Source organism: Python bivittatus, unplaced genomic scaffold (assembly GCF_059951505.1).
Source record: "Python bivittatus isolate LINGU-HERP-01145 unplaced genomic scaffold, Pbiv_v1 ctg000390_np1212, whole genome shotgun sequence".
Classification (NCBI taxonomy): Eukaryota; Metazoa; Chordata; class Lepidosauria; order Squamata; family Pythonidae; genus Python; species Python bivittatus.
The window spans coordinates 3,133,424-3,155,910 of record NW_028277070.1 but is presented as its reverse complement, the minus strand read 5'-3'; the positions used below and the strand labels follow the sequence as shown (position 1 = coordinate 3,155,910).

At 47.8% G+C, this 22,487-nt stretch overlaps 2 protein-coding genes across 2 annotated transcripts in view; one reads left to right on the top strand and one right to left on the bottom strand.

Moving 5' to 3' along the window:
* Positions 1 to 3,263, bottom strand: part of POLE (DNA polymerase epsilon, catalytic subunit) — a 55,994-nt gene extending 52,731 nt beyond the window's left edge. Inside the window, exons 1-4 of the mRNA XM_088143845.1 lie at positions 3,141 to 3,263; positions 1,348 to 1,483; positions 742 to 822; positions 8 to 52 (exon numbers count right to left, since the gene is read on the bottom strand). Of these exons, the coding sequence (XP_087999971.1) occupies positions 8 to 52; positions 742 to 822; positions 1,348 to 1,483; positions 3,141 to 3,229 (351 nt within the window). The 5' untranslated portion in view covers positions 3,230 to 3,263. The remainder of the gene's footprint in view (positions 1 to 7; positions 53 to 741; positions 823 to 1,347; positions 1,484 to 3,140) is intronic.
* Positions 3,264 to 3,716: 453 nt separating this feature from the next.
* On the top strand, positions 3,717 to 13,887 carry PXMP2 (peroxisomal membrane protein 2). Its single transcript, XM_088143844.1, has 5 exons — positions 3,717 to 3,913; positions 9,510 to 9,614; positions 10,613 to 10,775; positions 12,332 to 12,451; positions 13,411 to 13,887. Exons 1-5 carry the CDS (start codon positions 3,804 to 3,806, stop codon positions 13,477 to 13,479), a joined length of 567 nt encoding a protein of 188 aa, XP_087999970.1. The 5' UTR covers positions 3,717 to 3,803; the 3' UTR covers positions 13,480 to 13,887.
* The last annotated feature ends 8,600 nt before the right edge of the window (positions 13,888 to 22,487 follow it).

The window sequence follows — 22,487 nt, the reverse complement described above, 5'->3', positions numbered from 1 at the left end:
TACTAACCTTCTGGGCTGCAATGTAGAAGTATGGCCTATAGGGCAAAGCCACCTAGGAGAGAAAACAAACCAAGTAAGTTGAGTTTCCAGTAGGTTGTTTCTTTCTTTCTATCAGCTTAACACAAGCTACACTCTAGGGATCAGTTGTTCCTAGCCTACTCCATCTATAAAATAGGAGAAATTGCTAGACCCAATTCCAGTGAGAACCAGCAAGCATGATTAAATAATGAGATTTATAATGCAACAGTATTTGCATTATAATGCAAAATCCCCAATTCCTGTTGCAAGGGAATGATGAAAAACAAAGACTGAACTGAACTGCTGTGGGCTTCTTTCTCATATTACACTGAGAAGTTAGTGTCTGCACTGTTTTATTCAAATGAGTTAGAACACCTCTAAAAAGAACTCTCCTACACTCCAAATAGTATTGCTTCCTGCTTCCTTGCCAAAGTATTGTACGAGAGAAAGCGAGATAGCTGCCAGTTCAAAAAAGGAAAGCACGTTTACTCTTGTTTGTAACCACAGAATTCCTAAAAATGTAAATGGGAATCTTCAACAGTCACTTGATCAGGGAAGACACTTGATTCAACTTTTGTTATCTATTATTGTGTATCATGTATTAACATGTATGTGCTAAAATCCCATCCATGACATATCTTCCCCAAATTCCAGCAGTATTTTTAAAATGTACCCAAGGATAAATCTTACCTTTAAAGGTCCCCTTTTAAAGACACTACTGACCTTAAATCTACTTCCATCCTCCTGAATGAAGTAATAGTCCACAGCACTGACCAAGCGTTTATCCTCATCCAAAACCTCCGTCTAAAACAGACCAGGTCACCAAAGCCAATTAATTAGGAAATGGCATTCTCCTAACATATTTACTCTATAATTATGGGCAAGCAGATCAGTATTCTGAATTGCTTTTTTTCCCAAAGAACTGCTGATGAACTAAGCTGGGTATAAGAGAAAATGGAGGCTCCAGGCAAGGACAGTAATTCCTGGAGCTCTGAAACTGAAAGATAATGCTAACGTAATTTGAAGCCTTTTGTAATTTCATTGTGTCAGGTTCGGTAGTGGAGGAAGAAGGGGACAGAAACACTTTGAAAACAAAAAGTAATTTTCTGCCACTACTCTAGACAGTAGTAGTAGCAATTATACACACTGAATATTTAAAGGAAAACATCTTAAAATCAACTTATGCTCTGAATGTTAGTCCCCAAATATTTCAAAATATAGGGACAACATCCTTTACAGCAGCCATGATAACAAACTTTTCTGGCATGTTCACCCAAAGAGCCATGTCTGAGCTCTATTTCTGAAGATCATAAAAAAAAAGGTTCATACCGGGTGCATGTTGATCAACCAGCCTGTCCTTTCTGCAGGTTCCTTCATCCTCTCAAATCCAAACTGCGCATCAATTTTGTCTGTCCACTGGCTGCGCTCTAAACGCCTGAGTGCAGAAAGCGAGGAGCTGTCATCCCTGTGGCAAGAAAATGAAAATGGGTTTGGCCCGTTTGTCAAGTCTCAGAACAGAGAAGCCAACACTCAAACACTGAAAAAGGTCTTCTGACAAACCACTAGCAAAATGCCTGTAGCTAAAATCGTGTGCAATCAGAAAAAGCTGCAAAATGACACATCAGTCACAAAATGCCTCGAACAGCAGTTTACAGCCTATTTTAAATATATGTAAGTTGAAGGGAATATTGAGACGCAGGAAACAAAGCAAGAGTAAGCATTCAGTTACAAGAACACTGGCACAGTTGGAATATGGTATAAAAACTTAGGAGAAAAACTTCTTTTCAGCAAATGGAAGTGCTGAGGGGGAACTGATGAAACAGACTTTCTAGTACTAACAAGCAATAGATAAATTGACAGCCATGTCACGGAAGAGACAGCAGGGAGCAATGGGAATGCCTGAGCAAAAGGCACAGAAATAAAGGCATTTAACAAGCGGATGTCAGGCTAATGTGCAGGTGAATAAATTTGGGAAGAACTGATCAACTTTCATCAATGGATAAAGGTGAAGCAACACAAGAAAAGAGAGAAAATACTATAGTAGTTGAAGAGCTTTCAGTGATGGGCCAGGAAAAAGGTTTTTTTTAAGGGCTGGAAAGGCAGGAAATTTGGAGATGAACAACGAGGAAGAGAAAATCAAGATCCCACGCGGCCTAATAAGTAGAGCGGATCAAATTGGTGCCAAGGACGGTGACGGTAATGGATGTCCCCCATTGGGGGGAGATGAGCGGGGGAGAAATTAGATAAATAAATAAATAAAATGATGGTATGACAGCTGTACGGCACGGTGAAAGAATCAATATCAGGTGATTCCTAGCTGCCCTATGAAGGCAGCAAGCCCCTCGCCAACAATAGATCTGAGGCCTGGCTGCTTCCAGAAATGAACTTTGTACATGCTCAAGCGAGCTCTTTCACTTGTTGTCGAATAAAAGCTGCAGCTCCCTCAGCAAGCAAGAAAGGTTGAGAGCTCAGGTCTGTTCCCGGACTGAAGAGATTCTCTCTGCACATGTTCAGAAGCTTCCCTTGGACGGCTTCCAACGAAGCCTCACGTCCTTTCCAGCCAGGAGCTTCCGAGGCGGTGCGCAGTTCCCACAAGAAGCTTCTGCTGATCTCGGGATCCGCCTATTTCCAGGGTTCCCAGAACGCGCCCAACACGGGGACAGGCTGGCCAAACGCGCAAAGGCACAAACCAGCCAAGTCAATACGAAGCAGCCGGTCTTTGAGGGACCAGAGTCAGTGCGTGGGGTGCAAGCGCAGCTGCGTGTCACCGGCCGTGCCAGAAAGAAGGGAACGCTTTCTGCACATGCTCAGGGGCACTGCCTCACTCGTTGACCCCCCCAGTTGAAAGCTGATGCCGAACCTGAGTCAGTTTGGCCCCCAAAACGTGCTCCGCACTTGTCTAGGGCAGGGTTCCTCAACCATGGCCGCCTTAAGACGGGTGGACTTCAACTCCCAGAATTCCCCAGCCAGCAAGGCTGGCTGGGGAATTCTGGGAGTTGAAGTCCACCCGTCTTAAGGCGGCCAACGTTGAGGAACCCTGGTCTAGGGCCCTCTGGCAGGCGGGTTTTTGAGCACAAAGCCCTCTGCCCATGCTCAGAAGCCCGGCACGAGGCGCTCCTCACCGCGGCGTCTCTCTCTCGCTGTCTTCCGCCGCGGACTCCGCAGCCCACCGGCGTCGCCACCCGCCGCCGCCGCCCTTCCTCAGCGCCATCCCCGCCGGCAAGCCGACCGCGTCCCTTGCGCATTTCGCGCGCTGCAGGGAACCTCGCGAGATCCAGCCGCCTCGCGAGCGCTCGCCCCTCCCGCGCCCCAAAGATGCCGTACACCAATCGCACTTCGGCGCCTTGGTCTCGCTACTACGCTACGGCCAATAGAAGGGCAGAGCCGCACCCCTTTTCTCCAAAGACCCGCCCCCTGAGGTCCGTATTCTCCTCTCCAGTCGATGTGCCCGTTCGCTAGCTCCCCGGCCCGCCCTTGCCCTCTCTCCTCTGATTGGACGAGACGACTCCTTTCATGTTTGATTGCCACCGAGATTCTCTGCCCTCAACCCCCCCGGCAGCGGAGGCAGGCCCCCTCGCGGGCAGCCAATGGTAGGCGAGGCGGCCCCGCCCCCGCCCCCGCCCCCTCACCGCCCGAACTCCGCCCCGCCGCCCCGCCTTTCTTCTCCGCCCGGCCACGCTCTCTGCCGATTGGCTCAGCGGCGGGGCGCGGCCGTCGGGGGGCGGCGCCCCGGCCGCCGGGCGCGTGCGCAGCGGGCTTCCCGGGAAGCGGCGGCGCTCGGCGCGATGCCTGCGGCGCTCTCCAAGCTCGACTCGGGGCCGCTCCCGCGGCGGCTGCTCGCGCGCTACCTGCTGCTGCTCCGCCTCTACCCGGTGCTCACCAAGGCCGCCTCCAGGTGCGTGGCGCCCCCTCCGGGAGAGTCCGGCGCCGTCCCCGCGCGAGACCCCGGAGACCGCTGCCCCAGGCGAGGGTTCGACCCGCCCCGGACCGGGCCCGAGGCTGGCCCGCGCGCCGAAGCGCCTCCGTCGGGCCCGTCGGGTCTCCGCGCCGCGCGGCTGCGCGAGCTGCCCGGAGTGCCCGCGTGTCCGGGGGAAGGGGCGGCGGGCGCGCGTCCCTCCCTCGCCCTCCTCCCCCTCCTCTCGCGGGGCCCCGGGCTGCGCTTCCTTCCCCCCCGGGGCCCCGACGCCGGCGCCTCGGCCTGGTTGGTTCGTCGCAGTCCCGGGCCCCGAGGCAGGGTCCCCGGTCCGCGCGGGGGACGGCGGGGCTGGCCGGGGCGGCGTCGGTCGGGTTCCCCGTGCGAGCAGCCCTCCGGCACCGGAGTGGGCCCCGAGGGCAGTTCGCCTGGGGAGGGCCGGGGGCGGTGCTGGGGGAGCCCAGGCGCGCCGAATCCTACACCTACCCCCGTCCCCGCGCCGCCCCTCCCGCCTCTCCGGCCGTCTGCGGCGATCCTTCTCCCGCTTCTCCGGCGCTCTTGCGCCCGCCCCCGAGGGTCTCTCGGTCTCCCGCCGAGCACGAAAGCAGAGTCCACGGCGTCTACCAGCTCTCCCCCCCCCCCAGCATTTAAACGGCAGAAACGAAGCCGTCGAGCTGGCAGGGGGGGTCGCCGGGCGGCGGAGTCTTCTGGGCTGCCGCTGCAACCGCCCGAGGCAGATGCCCGGTCCGCGCGGGGCTCCGCGGGAACGGCAGGGCTGATCGGGGCTGCCCGGTCCCTCCTCCTGTTCCGCAGCTGCAGTCCAGTTTATTTAGACCCGTTCCCTGGGTGGCAATAAGGAGCTTGGCCGGCCTGGCTGTGCACGGAGTTTCTTTTATCTATTGATGTACTATTAAATGCGCACGCCGCCCGTCTCCCGCAAGGGGCGACCCTGGGCGGCTCAGAGTTGCAGTATTCGGGCTGCTTGAGTGCATCGCCGAGATCCAGAGCGATTCCTTCAAAGCAACCAGTGGGGTCAAAGCCGGTCCCCCTAATTTCTCCCAGACTTTAGGTGACTTGCATTCAGAGCGGCTGTTTCTGCCTTGGCAGGCCCCCATGTTGCAGCCCATGGTCCACCAGCTGGGAGTTATTCAGCGTGCTGGTGCATACTCAGGATGCTTGGAAGTTTTAGGAAGTTTGTTCCTAAGGACGTGTGAACTGAGCTGTGAGTCTGCTGACGTTTGTTCCGTGTAGGCAGCTCCGATGCCGGAGCAAAGTCCCTGGGAGGCAAGCGAATGCCGCCTGCCGGCCTCTTTCTCATCCAGCGAACTGCTGAGTCTGGGGCTGAACCTGGATCTCCACACTCCCAGCCCAACGTCTTCATCACTGGTTCTCTTACTTTAAAATCTTCAGATCTCTTATTTTTGCCTTTCTTCTCCATCGGATTTTTTATATTCCTCCCCCTCATGAAAAATTTGTGATCTTTCTTGCTTTTTACCTGGCTTGTTAGTGATTGGTTGATGGGTTTTGTGCCGTCGAGTTGGTATCGACTCTTAGTGACCGCAGAGATAGGCCTTCTCCAGGACCATCTGTCCCCAGCCTGTTCTTTCAAGTCTCTCAACAGTGCCCTCATCGCCACTGTAACTGAACCCATCCCCCTTGCTGCTGGTTGTCCTCTCCTTCTCTTTCCTCCCTTCCACCTTTCCCAGCATCAGCGCCTTCTCCAGGGAACTGGGTCTTCACATAAGGCGTCCGAAGTAGGATCATCTGAGCCTCAAGTGAGAACTCTGGGTTGATTTGTTCAGTGATCCATCGGTTTGCTTTCTTGCCCATCCACGGATTTCTCAGGAGTCTTCTCCAACCCCAAAGTCCAAAGGTGGCAATACTCTTTTTTTTTTTTTTTAATCTGTGCTCAGTCGTTACCGACTCTGCAGTGACTGCTTGGACGAGTCCTTGCAGTTTTCAAGGCAAGGTGTTTCGGAAGTGGTTTGCCAGAGCCTCCTTCCTAGAGCAGAGCCCAGCTGGCGAGCGCAGGAGGAGGGGTTTCCCCATATATGGGACCTGCTTACAGCGCCCTTGTACATTTGCAGCAAGTTGAACTGACCTTGGGTGGCAACGAGAGAAGCATTGGTCAGGCACCTGAGGCCCAGGACTGACCAATCTCAGAGATGGTATAGTAGCATGCTGACCCAGTAGGAAGGGATAAATAACAAGAAGGCCATCCAGATGGGTTGATCAAAAAATTCCAGCGTCATGCTGTACTTTACCCTGTGTCTGCCTTTTCCTTTGTCTTGTTTTTGCAACGTAGTAGGCCAAGGGTATAGAAGCAATGGGTCTGCCTTTGCTCGGGGCTGAAAGTGCCACAGCTTTGCTGGGAGACAGATTGTAGATAGATAGATAGATACTGTTTAATGATTGCATGCTAATAAAATTATGTTGCATCTTTAAAGCAGTCTGGTTGCTTTTGGCGAGCTGGGTTTTGGCCATAACAGTTTGGTGCCATGGCTCGGATTGGAAGGATGAGGGGGAGGCAGTCCATCGCTTCTGTGGCGCTCCTGCCCCTTTGCAGGCTTAGGGTTTCCGCCAGCTCCCTTTTCCTCTCCGATCCCGAACCCGTTTGAAGGTGCCTTGGGGAATTTTAATTTGGCCAGGGAGGTGTTCACTCTGGGAGAACCCTGCTTCTTTCAAGTATAACTTTTGCTTTCGTAGAGCGTTACGGGGAATACCGTGGCTTGTACTTTTTCGATCTTTGTAGGCATAGACGCATCACAGCATCTGAGCATCTTTTCCAAGGCCTTCTTGGCTGCTCGGCTGAGGGCTGATCCGCGGCATATTTCTTGACTGTATGTTCCTTATTGATGGTTCATCCTAAAAGGCAGAAGCTCTCCACCACTACATGTTATAGGGGGAAGGAAGGGTGAGCCACTAAAGAAGGACTTGAAGCGATTACACAGGAAATGTGAGAAACTCAAAATAACTTTGTCTAGTATAAGACAGGGCAGAGTCTAACTTGGATAGGCTTTCAGGGTTTGGTTAATATATTCTACAACAGGGTTTCTCAACCTCAGCGACTTTAAGACGGGTGGACTTCAACTCCCAGAATTCCCCAGCCAGCATGGCTGGCTGGGGAATTCTGGGAGTTGAAGTCCACCCGTCTTAAAGTCACTGAGGTTGAGGAACCCTGTTCTACAACACTAAAATAGTGTTCCCGGGATCCCTGCAGTGTCTGTCTCTTAGCCTCATATCCCTAATCCCCATATCCCTCACCACCGGCTATGCTGGTTAGGGAGGCTGGGAGCAATATCTGGAGGGCTTCAGGGTTCCCACTTCAGGTCTAAAATATTTGGGAGGATGGGTTGCCTGATCCCACAATAATAAAAAAAAAAAAATTCCCAGGAAAAAAGAGGCTTTGTGGAAGGAAATGAACCGAAGGGGCAGGTTGGGAGAGGGTTCTGGGTCTAGGGGGAAAGAAGGGAAGATGGACATTTCTTTAGAAAGCAGGACGCTGGTAGGGGGTTACAGTGATGCGAAAAAGTACATCCCACTGAAATTTTTGATTTTTTCCAGCATATTTCGACATATTTGATCTTCATTTCAACAATATTGGTAGATAAAAGGGACATCACATACGGGGAGTCCCCAGCTTAAGAACGAATTCCATCCCCAAGGTCTGTCCTTAAGCTGAATTTGTATGTAAGCCAGAACAGTATTATAGTAATAATACTGTGTAAGTAGTATTTTGTCATGAACTTGAACCGTTGTGGATTGAACTTGAATTTTGCCACAGTAGGCTCCGTTCTTAACTATGGGTCTGTAAACCGGGCGTTTTTAACCCGGGGACTACCTGTAACAAATATCACGTGCCATTTACATTTCGTAGTCCATTGTGTAATTTAAATAAATGCCCATTTCACCTGTGGACAATTAAGTACACCCCTACATTTATCACTCCCTCAAATGCCTAAACTTAGAATTAGATGCACCAGATCAGGTGCAAATGATTAGAACATTTTTAGGGAGGACCTGGGAGGAACCTGTCTTACTGAAACCTCAGACATTTACAGGTAGTCCTCACTTAGTGACCCAAATTGGGACCGGCAACTCTGTAGCTAGCTAAGTGGGAAATCATGTGACCACGAATTGCTTTCCGGTTGGAAAGAGAAGATGGCTCAGTTTCACACCTTCATTTGTTCGCCTCCTACCCTGCCCTTTGGAATGCTCAAGCGCCTCTACGCATTGAAAGCAATGCGATCACGCCACGTTATGCAAACCGCTTACTTGGAATCGCTCTTGAAATCCCTTCTCCAGTCTTACCTGCTGTGCGAGGGGGTGGGGAGAAGGAAAAAAGAAAGCAATTTCGGTAAGCAGTCTCTCCTTTGCCTGACCCTTTCCCGCTACCGGCCTGATCGCGTTGCTTTCCATGTATAGAAGAGCAAATGGCTTACAGGTAGTCCTCAGTTAACGACTACTCACTCAATGACCGTTCAGCGTTACAGCATCACTGAAGGAAGGGTGGTTACGACCAGTCCTTGAAGTTCTGGCCTCCCGCGGCCCTGTAATTGCATTCTAGGTGCTTGGCAATGGTGATCACAATTGGTGACCTTCCCTGCCAGCTTCCCGCAGGCAAAGTCAATGGGGAAGCCAGCAGGGGAGGTCGCAAGCGGCTTAGGTAAGTCTCCCCCACCTGTGCACCCTCCTGGAGCCTTGCTGCACCCGCACCGCACCTCCCCTGCCACTCACGCACCCTTTCCCACCCGGCAGCAGCCACATTCCTGCTTGCCGGCTTGCTTGCGAGCCGCCTGGGACTTGCAACTTCTTGCCAGCTTCCCCACTGACTTTTGGACTTTGAATTCTGGGAGTTGAAGCCCACTCATCTTAAAGTGGCCAGGTTTGGACAACACTGAGGTAGAGGGTTAAATAATATATTCCAGAATTCCTAGTTAGGTTAACTAGATACAGTTTTGAGGTTTTTGATTGCATTTCTTACAATTCTTTAAAATGTTGGTAGCAGCTGGGTTGGGGCAAGGGGAGAGAGAGAGAATTTGAGTTTAAAAAGTCATGCAGTAAGAATTTATTCCTCCCTGCCCTGTGACCACATCCCCCCGTCCCCCACGCCAACCCCAGCTTTGGCTGTTATTAACCATGATTAGAAGCACAGGAGACCCAGTTACGGATGTTGCAATGGTATATTTGTCTTGGACTGTAGGTCGTAGCCCCATCTGAAGGGGTGTTGGTACAGGAGCAAGCATTTCTCCCATGTAGCTGATACGGGCACAGTGCAGACTTCCGTGCCATTCCAGATTAAGTGGGAATTGCATTTTTGAATACCGCACATTCATTTTACAGTCTCGCGGCATGTAGAAACCTAGCAGTTCAAGGAGAAGGCTAACTTAGAACTATCTCCCTGACATGCTAGTTTTCAACGGCAGGCAAAGGACCGAGGGGCAGTTTTGCAGCCTGTGCTGAGTAAATTGCTCTGCCCAAGGTTGTGACTTTGTTGATGTGAACTCGGTCACTTGATGCCTCCTATGCCGGTATTCCAGATCCTGATATTATTCCAGTGCTTCCTTTGTTCCCACAGTGCCTTCCTGTCAGCTCTAGGGAGTCTCCTGGCCCAGGTGATTGAGAAGAGCCAGAAGAAGAGGAGCCTCGACTGGCGGGACCCCCTGCGCTTTGCTGTCTATGGGTAAGTTGGGACGGGTGGAAGATGCTCACTGGAGGTAGCAGCCAAGCGCCTTGCGTGGGTTGAAAAGTCAACTTCGGGGACACCTTGCCCAAAAGACGTTGCCTTTTGACAGGCATGTACATCACTGGCCCTCCAGCAAGCCTTTCGTTCTCGAAATCAGTGGGGCAAACCCCCCATCCTTTGGTATTTGCATTTTTGGAGCTTGGGGGCATTTCCAGGGCCAACTTGGATGATTCGTTTCTATTTTAGCCTTAAAACTCCTGGATCCATTTTGGGGAGTGTGGCCCTCAACATGCCATGCAAAGGAGGGCCCGCAAGCCGTGGGAGTTCTGCAACTCTGCTTCCTGGGAACAGAGGGACGTCTGCTTCATTGACTCTCCTGACTTGTAGCCAGAATTTAGGCTGGCTCGAGCCAACTGCTTTATGAAATCCACTTCCATTCTTGCTGTGGCTGCTGGAATTCCCTGCCTCTTTGCCTGTCTACATCCTATAACTTCTAGTCCTTTTTATTCCAAAGTCCAGGCTAAAGGCCTCCTTTTCTTCAGTTCCAGATTGCGATCCCCTTTGTTCTAGCTTTCCTTTAAACTCCTACTCTTTCTGCCTTCTGCCTGTTCCTTTGTCTCCCCTCCCTCTGGATTTCTCCCCATTTTGCCTGCTCGCTGCAGCTTCCTTGCTCTCCCTCCACCTGCATGCGCTCCTCTTTGTCTTTGGTTGGAGAGCCTTTCCTCCCTCTTTCCACCCAACCTCTCACTTACCTTGCAGAAGGTGCACTGTTTCTCGACAATCTATAGCTAGCAGCTAGAATCTTTCCCGAGGCTTGGATGATGTCACAGCAGTTCAGCCAATGATGGATGCAGAGGAGTGACTACAGGGCCCTTGGGGTTCTTTGCAGCCTATCACTAAACATTAAGCTGTTAGAGACTGAATTTTATAATTGGTTAATTTGGTAGGAGAGACTGTTGATAGCAGCACCGCTCACCATTTCGTTCCCTTTGCAGATTTTTATTCACTGGACCTCTCAGTCATTACTTCTACCTGTACTTGGAGCAACTGATTCCTTCAGATGAACCGTTGGCTCTCGTCAAACGTCTGCTGGTGGACCGTCTCATTGTCTCCCCAGCCTTTGTGGCCCTTTTTTTCCTGGTCATGAACTTTTTGGAGGTAGGATCTTGCTCGGGGACGATCCTACGAGGGTCCAGGATCCCTAGAAACGGAGGGCACCCCGTTGAACCCCTGCTCACTGCTGGAATTCAGATGGATGGCTGTCTGGCCTCTGCTTGGACACATCTAGGGGAGGGGAGTCCCCTCCTTTGGTGGTCATTGGTCCTACTCTTCTTCCTGGAAAGGGTGTTTTTTCCCCTGACAGTCAATCGTCTGTGCCTGGTGACCTGGATCCCATTATTTTTGTCTCCAATGCTAGGTTGTTAGACAGCAGAGTTTAATCATTTTTTGTGTGTCACCTTTTCAGGGATTTGAACAGGGCAATCATATTCCCGCCCCCCCCCAACTTGCAAAACATGCCCAGAACTTTGCCCCCTTCCTCACTCTGGATCCCTGGTTCTGTTGTCAAACAGCTCATACCTTTAGGAAGTTTTTTCTCCTGTTTGGCCGGATTCTTTTCTGTAACTTAAAGCCCTTATCCTGTATCCTGTGCTCGGGAACGCTAGAGGCTCACCCTTCTTCTTGTGACATGGTTCCAGGGATTTGAAAAGGGCAGCCACATTTTTCCTGCCGTCTTCTCTTCTAAAAGGAGTGCCTGATGGCAGCCAAAGGAGAACATAAAGAGAACCGTTGTGTCACAGTCGCAAGAAGACAGGACGTTGCTGCTGTCCGTTGCAAGCAGACCATTGCTGGAGCTTTGTTCTAACTGGGGCTTGGAAGTTTACAAACAGATTTTTTTTTTATTTGTTGTACAGTGTTTGCAAACCAGCCCAGTCAGAAAAGACTTTGGCAGTGCACAACGAAGAACGACATTATTAACAGAACAGTCTAATAAGGATTGTAACAATCTAATAACATTAGGAAAAACATCAGTCCATAATCACATTGTGAGAGCCGGTTTGGTGGGGTGACTAAGGACCGGGCTAGAAACCAGCAGAACGTGAGTTCTAGTCCTGCCTTGGACACAAAGCCCGCTGGGTGACCTTTGGCCAGTCATGCGCTCTCAGCCCTAGGACGCAGGCAATGGCAACCCACTTTGGAAAAACTTTGCCAAGAAAACTTTAGGGACTTGACCAGGCAGTTGCCAGGAGTCAAAAAACTGATTAGGAGGCACCCAAAAAAAAAAAAAAGTTTAACATGGGCCAAAAAGTTACACTGAGATAAAATGCTTTCCAAGTCCGTGTGGAATGCAGGCAGCGTGTCTGTGGTTGCCGGACAACATCCAGAACAGTGGAGAGAGAACTGGAGACCAAGGCGCGTGAGGATCTTTCAGAACTGTGACCCCAAATTCACAGATTTGGGGTTCCCCTTTCACTTGCTTCCAAGCACTCCTCATTTGTAGAAAAACGGGCTCCAAAGTTGGGCCACTTTCCAAAGAAAACATGGGTGAAAGTCTATTCACTTGCTGTGTGCCTCTGATCTCCTACCTTACTGGATTCTTGTGGTGCTTCTTTACTGCACTAGCAAAGTCTTTCTCTCTGGGGGCTTTTGGTATCTCCTGGATGGGGGGCAGTTTCATTTCCCTTTGCACGTCACTGATCAGAGTTTCCTTTCAGGGGAAGGACATGTCTGCGTTCTCCAGAAAGATGAAGTCTGGTTACTGGGCAACCCTAAAGATGAACTGGAAAGTGTGGACTCCTGTCCAGGTTATTAATTTCGCCTATGTTCCTCTGCAGGTAAGGTCCTTACTTTCTTTGCTCTAATTTCATTTTCACTGATTACTTAATTGGGTTGTGCAGGGTAGAAGGTCAGAACTATTCATGATGAGGGCTAAGTCCACTTTCACTGGCTAAGTCAAGCATAGCGATGAGATTGAGGTTGAGATGGCCCAATCTTCTTGGCTTTCTGGAAGGTTGTGAAAACCCCAGGAGCTTGGCCAACCCAACATACACTTGACTGTTTGCATGGAGTTGTTATATACTGCCTTGATCTTCCCTTCCCTTCCCTTCCCTTCCCTTCCCTTCCCTTCCCTTCCCTTCCCTTCCCTTCCCTTCCCTTCCCTGCCCTGCCCTGCCCTGCCCTGCCCTGCCCTGCCCTGCCCTGCCCTGCCCTGCCCCCTGCCCCCTGCCCCCTTTCCTTTTTTGGATTATTTTAATTGGCTATGGGATTTTATGTTGTTACTATATGGATTGTTTAGCATGCAGAGTTATGTAGTTAAGATGGGCGGCTATATAAATGTTGTATACGAATAAATAATAAATCAATAGATAGCGACATCTAGGCAACCTTGGCTGATTTTGAAATATTAAGCAGGATCAGGCCCAATGAGCACTTGGATGGGAGACCACCAGAAAACCAAGTGCTTATGCTAGACTGAGATTTATTTGTCCTTTAAAACAAAAACCAGAACAGATGGGGATATCCGGGGGAAATGGGTGTTCTTTTGTGCATGGCCTGTAATTTGCCCCTTAATTCACTCTCTCCCTAAATACCTAATTTATACGTTTTGGCCCTGACAAATAGGGGGCCCAAAAGGCACTTTGGAAGGAGGTTGCCCATCAGTGTCACATTCTAAGGTTGGTTCTATTCTCAAGGGCCCATTACATTATCATTTACTTTATTTTTATACCGTTCTTCTGCCGTGGAGTCCTGCTCCCCCCTCCCCATTGTTAGTGCCCTTTTCTTCTCTTGGCAGTTCCAGGTGCTCTTTGGAAACCTCGTTGCGCTCTTGTGGTTCGCATACTTGGCATCCATCAGGAAGTGATGGCGCAGAATCCGCGGAGCTGGATGGCGAAGGAGGCGGCTGTGGTGGTCCCGCAAGGCGGGGAAGGAAGGAGCAGAGGGGGCTGGCTGGGGAGGCAGATGGGCATTTCTCTCTTGCTTCCATCCTGCACTTCTGGGGCTGGGAGAAGGGGCTTCCTTTGGCACTCCCACCCACCTAACTGTCATGACTAACAAGGACATTGTATTCTCTTCTGTCTTCTTCCTGGGGCAACCGCAGGCAAGATTTTTCTCTCTTTCCTCATATGGGTCTTAATGGTAATGGTTAATCTGTGGACTGCGATCAGAACAGGCCATAGATGTGTGGACGCGTGGTTTTCTGAGCAATAAACGTAAGGAGAACAATCCTTTGAATTAAAAAACCCTACACAATGGTCGTGTGGTTGATTTTTGTAATATTTATTTGTTTTGCCTTCTGCTTTTCTGCCCAGACACTTGAGGGGGTTTAGAGTGGAAGTGAACAGTGAAAATGAGATAAGTTTAATTTGAAAGGGTCTGGCTAAAGAGGAAGACAACTTTTCTAAAAGCAGAAAGAGTGGGGTCCTGAGGGTGTGCCTTCCACTGCTTAGGAATATTGCACGAGAAGGCTCTTAGGTGCCTACAGATGGTCCTCTCAATCAGAGCATCTTTAACAGGGCCTGTCCTGCTCACTTTAATGCAGGGTTCCTCAAGCTTGGCCACTTGAAGATGTGTGGACCTCAACTCCCAGAATTCCCCGGCCAGCATGGCTGGCCGGGGAACTCTGGGAGTTGAGGTCCACACATCTTCAAATGGCCAAGCTTGAGGAACCCTGCTTTAATGTCTAGACAAGTTCATTCTGAGATAGGTGGTCCCTCAAACAGCAATGGCTCAAGCTGTTTAGGGTTTTAAAGATCGCGTTAATAGCTTAAATTATGCCAAGGGAGCAACTTGCCAAGTGCTGGCCTTTCAAAGCTGGTGTGTGCTCCTGCTACTGTTACTGTTCACCAATCTGGCTATCAAATTTGGCCCCCATGGGAGTTGCCAGATTGGCCTCAGGGGAGTCCCAAGTATAGTGCATAGCAGTAGTCAAGCTAGGATGTAACTAAGGTAAGAGTAGCTATTGCTTGATCTGACCACCTCAGGAATGGTTGCACTGATGCACTAAATGTAAGTACAAATACAACCCTCACTACTGTTTTTTTGTGGGAAACTAGAGATAGTGAATGACAGCACTCCCGGATTGTACACCTGCCATTTTAGAAGACTAACTTCATTCAGGACAGCCTGATCTTCAGTCCCAGAATCCAGTTCCGGTTCCGGTTTCTTTTCTTTTTTTCCCCCTCCCTCCCTCCCTCTCTCCCTCGCATTAATTTAATTTAATTTAATTTAATTTAATTTAATTTAATTTAATTTAATTTAATTCAATTCAATTCAATTCAATTCAATTCAATTCAATTTTTATTCTTTTATTTCATTATATATATATATAAATAAAAGTTTATGTATATTAAAACTAATACAAAACTAAAAAACCTACAAACAAAATGAAAAGAACAAAAGAAAAAAAAAGAATTGTAAAAGGTGATTTCCCCTCCCTCTAAACAAGTATATGTATTAACAGTAACTTAACACCTTCGCTATTATTATTAAAAAATATCCCTCTTTATCCCCTTTCTCATCCCTAAACAATAACCGAATTATAAAAAAGTATTCAATCAAAGAAGGATTAAGAGTGCTAATAATAATAAACTCTGTATTTTAAGCTTAAATAGTCAATTTTGCATTTTAGCTTGTAAGTTTTTTCTGAGAAGTGAAATCTAAAAGACCTCTCCCCTTAAGCATACAAAAGACTAACTATAATCACATATGTGTTTTAAACTAAACCAAATAAATCACTTTTACAGGTATAAATCATCATCCTGGTCAGAAAAAGGAAATTCAATATTAACAATCCAAGATCTAAACATGGACAATTTAACCTTGATCTGATAAATCCACTTTGAATTCCTTTCTCTTCTTTTTGAAAAGCTCAGTCTTCAGTCTCTTCTCCAAATAAAACCCCAGATAACAATCTCTTATCATTCTCTTCCTATCTATTTTCAGAAAAGGTTTCAGAGACTTGGTATTTCCCTTCTCTATGTCGAAAACAGAATAATTCTCAAAGTCATTCTTCCGGTCCATTACAGCTTCTTTCTCCATATCGTTCTCATAATCAAGCAACTCTGAGTCCATCTTCAGATCCACAGCATCTTTTTCCATATCTTCCACGTCTCTCTTATAATCTGGCATTTCTTTAAAGTCCATTTTAGAATCCTTATTCAAGTCATCCTCCACTGCTATTTTGTCCAGTAAAATCTTTTCTTCTACAACCTCTGTTAGCCCCAATTTTACAAATAGTTCCTAGACACACTGATTCCAAACAGCTAAAAATTCTTCTTTGGAAGAAGGATGCTCCTCCATTATGTTAAAAGAGATATATTGTTAGTCTCCGTTCCTTCTGACCTTGAGCTCTGTCATATCTTATGTTTATTTTCAGAAGCAAAACTTTCCCAGGGCAGATTTTCTTGCAATTAAATCCAAATTCACTTACGTATTTTCTTAAACATTTAAAACAATCCTTAAAAAAGCTGTTTCAAATCCATCTAGCCTCTTAATTGTCCCCAATCAACAATCTTAATTCTCTTTTGCTGTTTGTTTGTTTATTTATTTATTTATCAATATATCAAATTTATATCACTGCCCAACTCCCCCACAAGGAGGGACTCTGGGCAGTTCACAACAAAACAATTCAAAATCAGTAAAAACATAAATAATACAAATATAAAATACAATGATTAAATACAATAAAATCCAAGAGATGGTGATATTATTTCAGCCCGTGACCAGATAATATCGGTCAACGGTAAGACTCGGGAACCAGCCAACCCCAAAACTGACTACTACCATCCCCACCCCATGTGTGATGACAAAACCAGGTCTTCAGTTTTTTTTCTGAAATCTAAAAGGGAGGGGGCCAAATATTTCCAAATATTAAAATATTTCTTTTTGACCTTTAAACTTACTTTGGTCTTCTTTCTCCCAGGATAGTAGGAAATTCTCCCGGTGTACTGCAACTTGTCTTTCAGGAAGCTTTTATTTGCCAAATAAATCACAAATAGGCAGTTTAGTTAAAAGAGGAAGTAAAGCAAATTTAGTGTGCATCTGAAGGCTCTGCACCACAGCTTGGGCTCGATGTTTCCCTTGACTCCCAGAGCACTCCACCTGCTAGAGATTGCTAAATTGGAATCTCTTCACAGGGAATCTCTGTAAGGAGTACCTTTGGTTGATCTTGTCAATCTCTTTTATCTAGAGATGATTCCAAAGAGCGGGACCGAGGCCAACTCCTTTAATTGCTGTGGGTATCAGCTCCACAAAGAACGGAGCCGTGTTCAATCAGCCATTTCTTCCCCAGAAGCCAGAATCTGGTTTCTGTTGACCAAGACTGCCTCTGTTTTGTCTGGGATTAGTCTCAATTTGTTCTTCCTTATCCTATCCGTTAGTGAAGACAGGCACTGATCAGTAGGAGTTACTCTTTCCTTAGAGTTGGGTATCCTCAAGGTATTGATTTCATGTAGCTACTGACTACAGAAAGAATAAGCACCACTGCAAAACTGCCCCAAGATCCAATCACACCAAACTCTTTGGAAGGCTTCTCTGGTCTTTGGTACTGAAATCGGCGGAGAGATTCCACAGAAGGAGTAACCTTGTACTCCTCCATCTCAGCTCCTGGTGTACAGTAGGTCATCCTAATGGCACTCCAAACAGCTTCAGGCCCATACCTTTCTTGATAGCCTGATTGAACTGGGTTCAGATATTTGGAATCCTCCACATGTGCTTGTCATTTGGAAGCCATCACCCTTCTGATTGCCTTTCCTTCTGGCTCAAGGGAGGGCTTCTTTAAGGGTCACCTTAGGATTGACTCCTTGAGGCAGAGAGGGACACCCCCTTGCTGCAAGGAAATTTTGTCTCCCTTTATGAAGGAGTCTGGCTGAATGAACCAACCAGGAGAGGCCAGAGTCTAGCCAGTAGGTAGAAGACCTCACCACTCTAAACACTCGGCTCATGTCTTGAGATCCAGAGCCTCAAAAGAATCCCCAAAATCCCCAAAAACAGGATAAATGGTTGCTGAGGTCACATCCCTATGATTTGCCCCAATATTGAGGTAGATGGGAACAACTATCTGCAGAGCATTTTGCAAACCACTGATTGCTCCAGCTCCTGGTGAAAGAAATGCACCATTTCAGGAGATGAAGCTCTTCCTCTAGACAACACTGCTCCAGCTGTTTCCGGGGTCGTCCCGCAGTTTAATCTCTCAGTGTGGCCCAGAAGAAGAATAGAAGGATCCAGATTTCCCTGGAACATCTCACTTTGCTCCTTAAAATCATAAACACCAGTGATATGAAGCCCCGAATTTTATTTTATGGTGTTTAATTTTTTAAAATAAAAAAGTACTAAACTGAGGAGCTGGAGTACGGCAAAGTAAAGCACCAACCTCCCAATTCCAGGAAAGCCTCTAGACTTTGCTGGAGGTTAACAGCCTTCTCAGAAAACAAAATGGGCTGGTAAGCGCAGCCCAGTGACTTGCTGAGACTTGTTTCCATGTCCATGGAAACCCCCCCAAAAGACAGCTTAGCTGGCAGAGAGCAATCTGGACATCTGAGAGAGGTCTTGGGGAGCAGTCACATCACTTCTGAGTGTTTTGTGACTGGCCATCTCCACCATGAGAATCTCATGAATCCACAAGATCTTCCCTGGAAGCCACTCTGGGAGAGCATCTGGCCCCTGCTCTCAGCATTCCAGAAGACCTCCAGATGCATTGGGCCACATCACCCATGTGGAAGGCTGTTTTCCACCACACCCATCATCCCCTGCCAACAACTGCTGAACAGGTTGGAGACAGTGATAGCAGCAGACCCCCACCCAGCCAGTGTGTGTCTAGTATGGTCCTATCACAAGTCCAGAGAGGAGGGGAGAACCCCAGTTGCCTTGAGAAGAGGGGAAAGGAGCGATGTTGATGCAACCCCTCCCCTCAAGAAAAGAGGGCAGCAGTTATCCTTGTGCCCTGTGGGGCAGCCCCAGAAACATTTGCAGCACAGCAGCTTTTCTGTTCCTGTGGCTCTACCACGCATGCAAAACTGGCAGCTGATCAAGGATTTTGTTGACTGGTTAAACCACCGCTCCCCTTGGAAAACAGATTTGCATGCCTCCAGGCATCTTGCTGTTACCAGGAGCAGGTCCTGGGGTTTCATTTGTGCACATCTCTTCAAGCGATGAAACCAAAATGGTTACAGCTGATTTGGCACCATGCGGTCATCCTGAAAGCGGAGTGTCCCTCTTCCTCTCTCCCTACCTGGGCTCAGTGTGAGGGGCTTCACTTCTTCACAAGGAGCAAAATGAGCTGCTAGAATGAACCTCTCCTTTTCAGGCTGCAGGTGGAAGTCTGCATTTCTCTCCTATTCAAAAATTCACACCCACACCCGATGCCCAGTAGCTAGGAAAAGCAGAGTCGCAAGGAGGAAGCCTGCAACTCACTGGGAACCTTGGTGTTTGTGAGGAGGGACAGAGAGGTGATGAAGATAGGCTGGTGGATCATAGGGAAGGGACCCTGGGGATCTTCTAGTCCAACCCCCTGCCCAAAGTAGGAGTCCAAATCAGGGGGAGAGAGAGTGGAAAGGGAAGATGGAAGATCACTTCATGTTTCCAAATGGATAAGAATATTAGTTTGTTGCACAAGAATTGTAAAGACTCGTGATTCCTTAAGGATGTAAGATTTATTATGGCACAAGCTTTTATGGACAACTTTCTCTAACTATTTATCATTTGGGGCATCTTCCTTCCGCTACATGTATGGTCTTTGAATGTTAAAATAGTAAGTGATCTTTGGCTTTATTTATTGATCTGATTCCTACCTTAGTTTTCAACGCCAAACATCCTACAGATGTTTGGAGGAGGATCGTTGCAAGCAGAAAGTGGAGGCAGCTGGAACTGTTGACAGCTCTCAGATCCATCTGCAGTTGGTGGAGTTGGTTGATTCGTCTCCACTGGCATTGTGCGGGAGACCTTTCTTCCTGGAACATCATAAAACATCTAGCTGGGATTTAGCCTCAGATTTTTTTCCCCATCCCAGTGGGGGGAGAAATTCAATTTAATCAACTGTTGCAATGGGGATTAGAGCCAGGCGAGAAGCTGGCACCTTTAAGGAAAAAACAGGAATCCCTTCTGGAAGAAAGGTAGGCATCTCTTTCCCGTGTGCCAGGGCCTTTGCTTCCAGAACTGAGGGACGGGTATTGAGAAAACGAGGTCTTGTGAGAATAATTGCAAGAGTAAAGTTGCTCTCTTTCATTATTCACAAGCAAATGCAGGACAAGTGGGGGCCCAGCACACCCTGGCTGTTTTCACACAACATGCTCAAAGGTCAGGTAAAGTTTGACCAACTTATTTGAACCACAAGCTAAGCATGGTTGGTGATAATCTTGGCTAAGTTTTGAGTCTTGTGTGCATCTAGGCAGTTTGGCTATTTTATGGTTCAACGGGAGGCCAAAAAAGTCAAGAGCTCAACTTTTAGGGCCCCTCCTCGGATGCCTTTGCATATAATGGGGGGGCTGAAAAAAAAGGAGGGGGGAATAAATCCAGTATACAAGGATAATCACAGCTGATCAGAGGATTCTAAACATTGTCTTCTTCTTTTTTGCCCTCCAAAGTGAAGGAAAGCCAGCGAGGAAACTAAAATACAAATGTGAGGAAAATACATCTTTGGGTGAAGGAAGTAAGTTGTTAGAGGGCTCAGATGAACGGGATCGCCTTAATAAAATTGAAATATAAAGGAACGTGCAGGCTGGTTGTAGAGAATGCATCCAACTGGTGTGAACTGGGATGATTGTAAAAAAGCCTGATCACAAGCGTCCCATTGCACAAGGCACCTGCCTCGCAGTTCTTCCTGGCATTTGGCACCTTGAACTAACTTGTTCCTTCCTCTTAGGAAGGCTGTTGTTTTCCTTGAAGATAGCAGGTAAGCAGAGGGGCAGATCCACAAGACATCTGTCTCGAAGGAGGATGAGATCAGAAGGGGGGCAGAAAGTAACTTGAGATCTGTTGTTTACTGATGTATGCCTGGAGAATCGCATGAATATCTACGTGTATGCATTCTTTCCCCCTCCCCTTTCTTGCAAAAGTGTATAAATATCAGGGCACCCATTTTGCCTGCAGAGGAGTGTCTCCCACTAACCCTGGGTGGGTCCCCTCCAGTGTGCACTGTCTAGTAAGTGCTGCAGGGAAGCCCCGATTATTTTGCATTTGAGTCCTGCGTTTTGATTCCACACAAACTTTAGTTCTAATATGTTTCCAAAACTCCAGTCCATTGGGTCTAGAGCAGAGTGCCTACAAATTCTGCTTCCCAAGACCCTTTTTGCAATCTCCGGAGCTCCCTCAGAGATCAAATACGTTGGCAAACCGCCAAAACCTGGTAGCGTGATTTTCCTTGTTTATATTTTGGACAAAATTAATTAACAAGTCAGCGGCAGCATATAAGGCTCCAACAGGGCTTTACCTATCTTTTTATCAACAACTTCCTCCTGCCTGCCAAGAAGAAGAAGAAAAAAATCCACAGCTAAATAAAGATGGGAAAGGATATGGATTTTGTCTACCATAATTTGTATTTACAAAAAATGGGGACTCTAAAGAGCCAACTAGGGTTGAGCCTGGGTAGTTCTTGGGTAGAAGACACCAGAATAACTCAGGACTTTAAAGCTACTTCACCGTTGGAAGACCTGGAAGACCAGGTTAGGGGCAGATCCTCATGGAGAAAACCTATGTGATTGCTGAGAGTCAACAATAACTTGATGGTACATAATCAATCAATCAAGCTAGACCAGGAAGTCTAAAACGAAACTTAGGTTGGCCTAAGGCCATAATAAAAAAATTAGTCATCAGAACAAAATTCACCTCCTGGAGGAAGGCAATGAGAAACTACTTCTGTTCTGTTGCCAAGAAAACAGGGTTGTGACCATCTAGGAGTTGAGCTTACTCTAATGTTTTTCTATTTTCCCCCTCAAATTGGCAGACCGTGCTGCTGGTTTTCAGCAGCTGGGGCTAAAGGGGCCGGGGGGTGCAAAAGAGAGGGTTGGGGCCTTGCATGCAGCCCTGGTGGTCAACCTTGCTGGGCTAAAGAATATCCACACTGCATTTCTAGAGACTTTCTCCCGACACTTACAAGCGGGGCTGGAAGAGCAATGGCTTGCAACAATCCGACACAATTGTCCCCTCCTTTCTTCCTCATTTTTGACTAATTCACCTGATGAATTATGAAAATTTCCAGCTGTTACAATTTTTTGAGGGGGGTGGGTGGGCCGGCTGAGTTTCAGTTATTACCCAACCATGGATTTGGAGAGAAGCTGTGAGAACCCGCAATACTCAATTCCCAATAAAGATGATTCCCTTGAGACTCAGACGAGTCCAAAGAAAAGTTCACTTATTGAGAAGAAGTGTACAGTCTCGAAAGCATTGCTGGAACTAAAAAGCCCTTTTCTTAACCCCTTTTCCCTTACTCCCCGATTTTCATCCCATAGTCCTTGTCTTCTTTCACCGGTCTCTCCTGGTCTCACGCTGGTATGACCTTGGCATTCCTGGGAATAGATAACTGAGCATCTGCCTTAACGGTACTTTCCCTGTCTTTTACTCCCCACTCCTTTCTTAAAATAGCAGAGCCCAAGCAAGCAAGCTAGCAGCCATGATTAAGTAATTGCGAGGCTTCTGACAGAAGCAGTCTTCCTCCTCCTCCTTCCTCCTCCTCCTCCTTGGTGCAAAGAACGAGCTCTTGCCTCAGCTGAGCACCAGATGGTGCTCTTGTTTCAGTCATGAGCGGGCACGACTGCAGTGGTTTGGCGGGTTCGGCTCAGTGAAAGGGCTGCAGCACATCCTATGCCTTAGAGACTTAAAGGATTTCCAGCCTGAGAGAACAAGATGACCAGCCGTGTCTGCAGCATGCAGCATTAA

Coding starts and splice junctions, on each gene's coding strand:
- PXMP2 (XM_088143844.1), top strand. CDS start 3,804: ATGCCTGCGGCGCTCTCCAAGCTCGACTCGGGGCCGCTCCCGCGGCGG. Junction 3,914..9,509: donor CTCACCAAGGCCGCCTCCAG/GTGCGTGGCGCC, acceptor TTGTTCCCACAG/TGCCTTCCTGTCAGCTCTAG. Junction 9,615..10,612: donor CTGCGCTTTGCTGTCTATGG/GTAAGTTGGGAC, acceptor TTCCCTTTGCAG/ATTTTTATTCACTGGACCTC.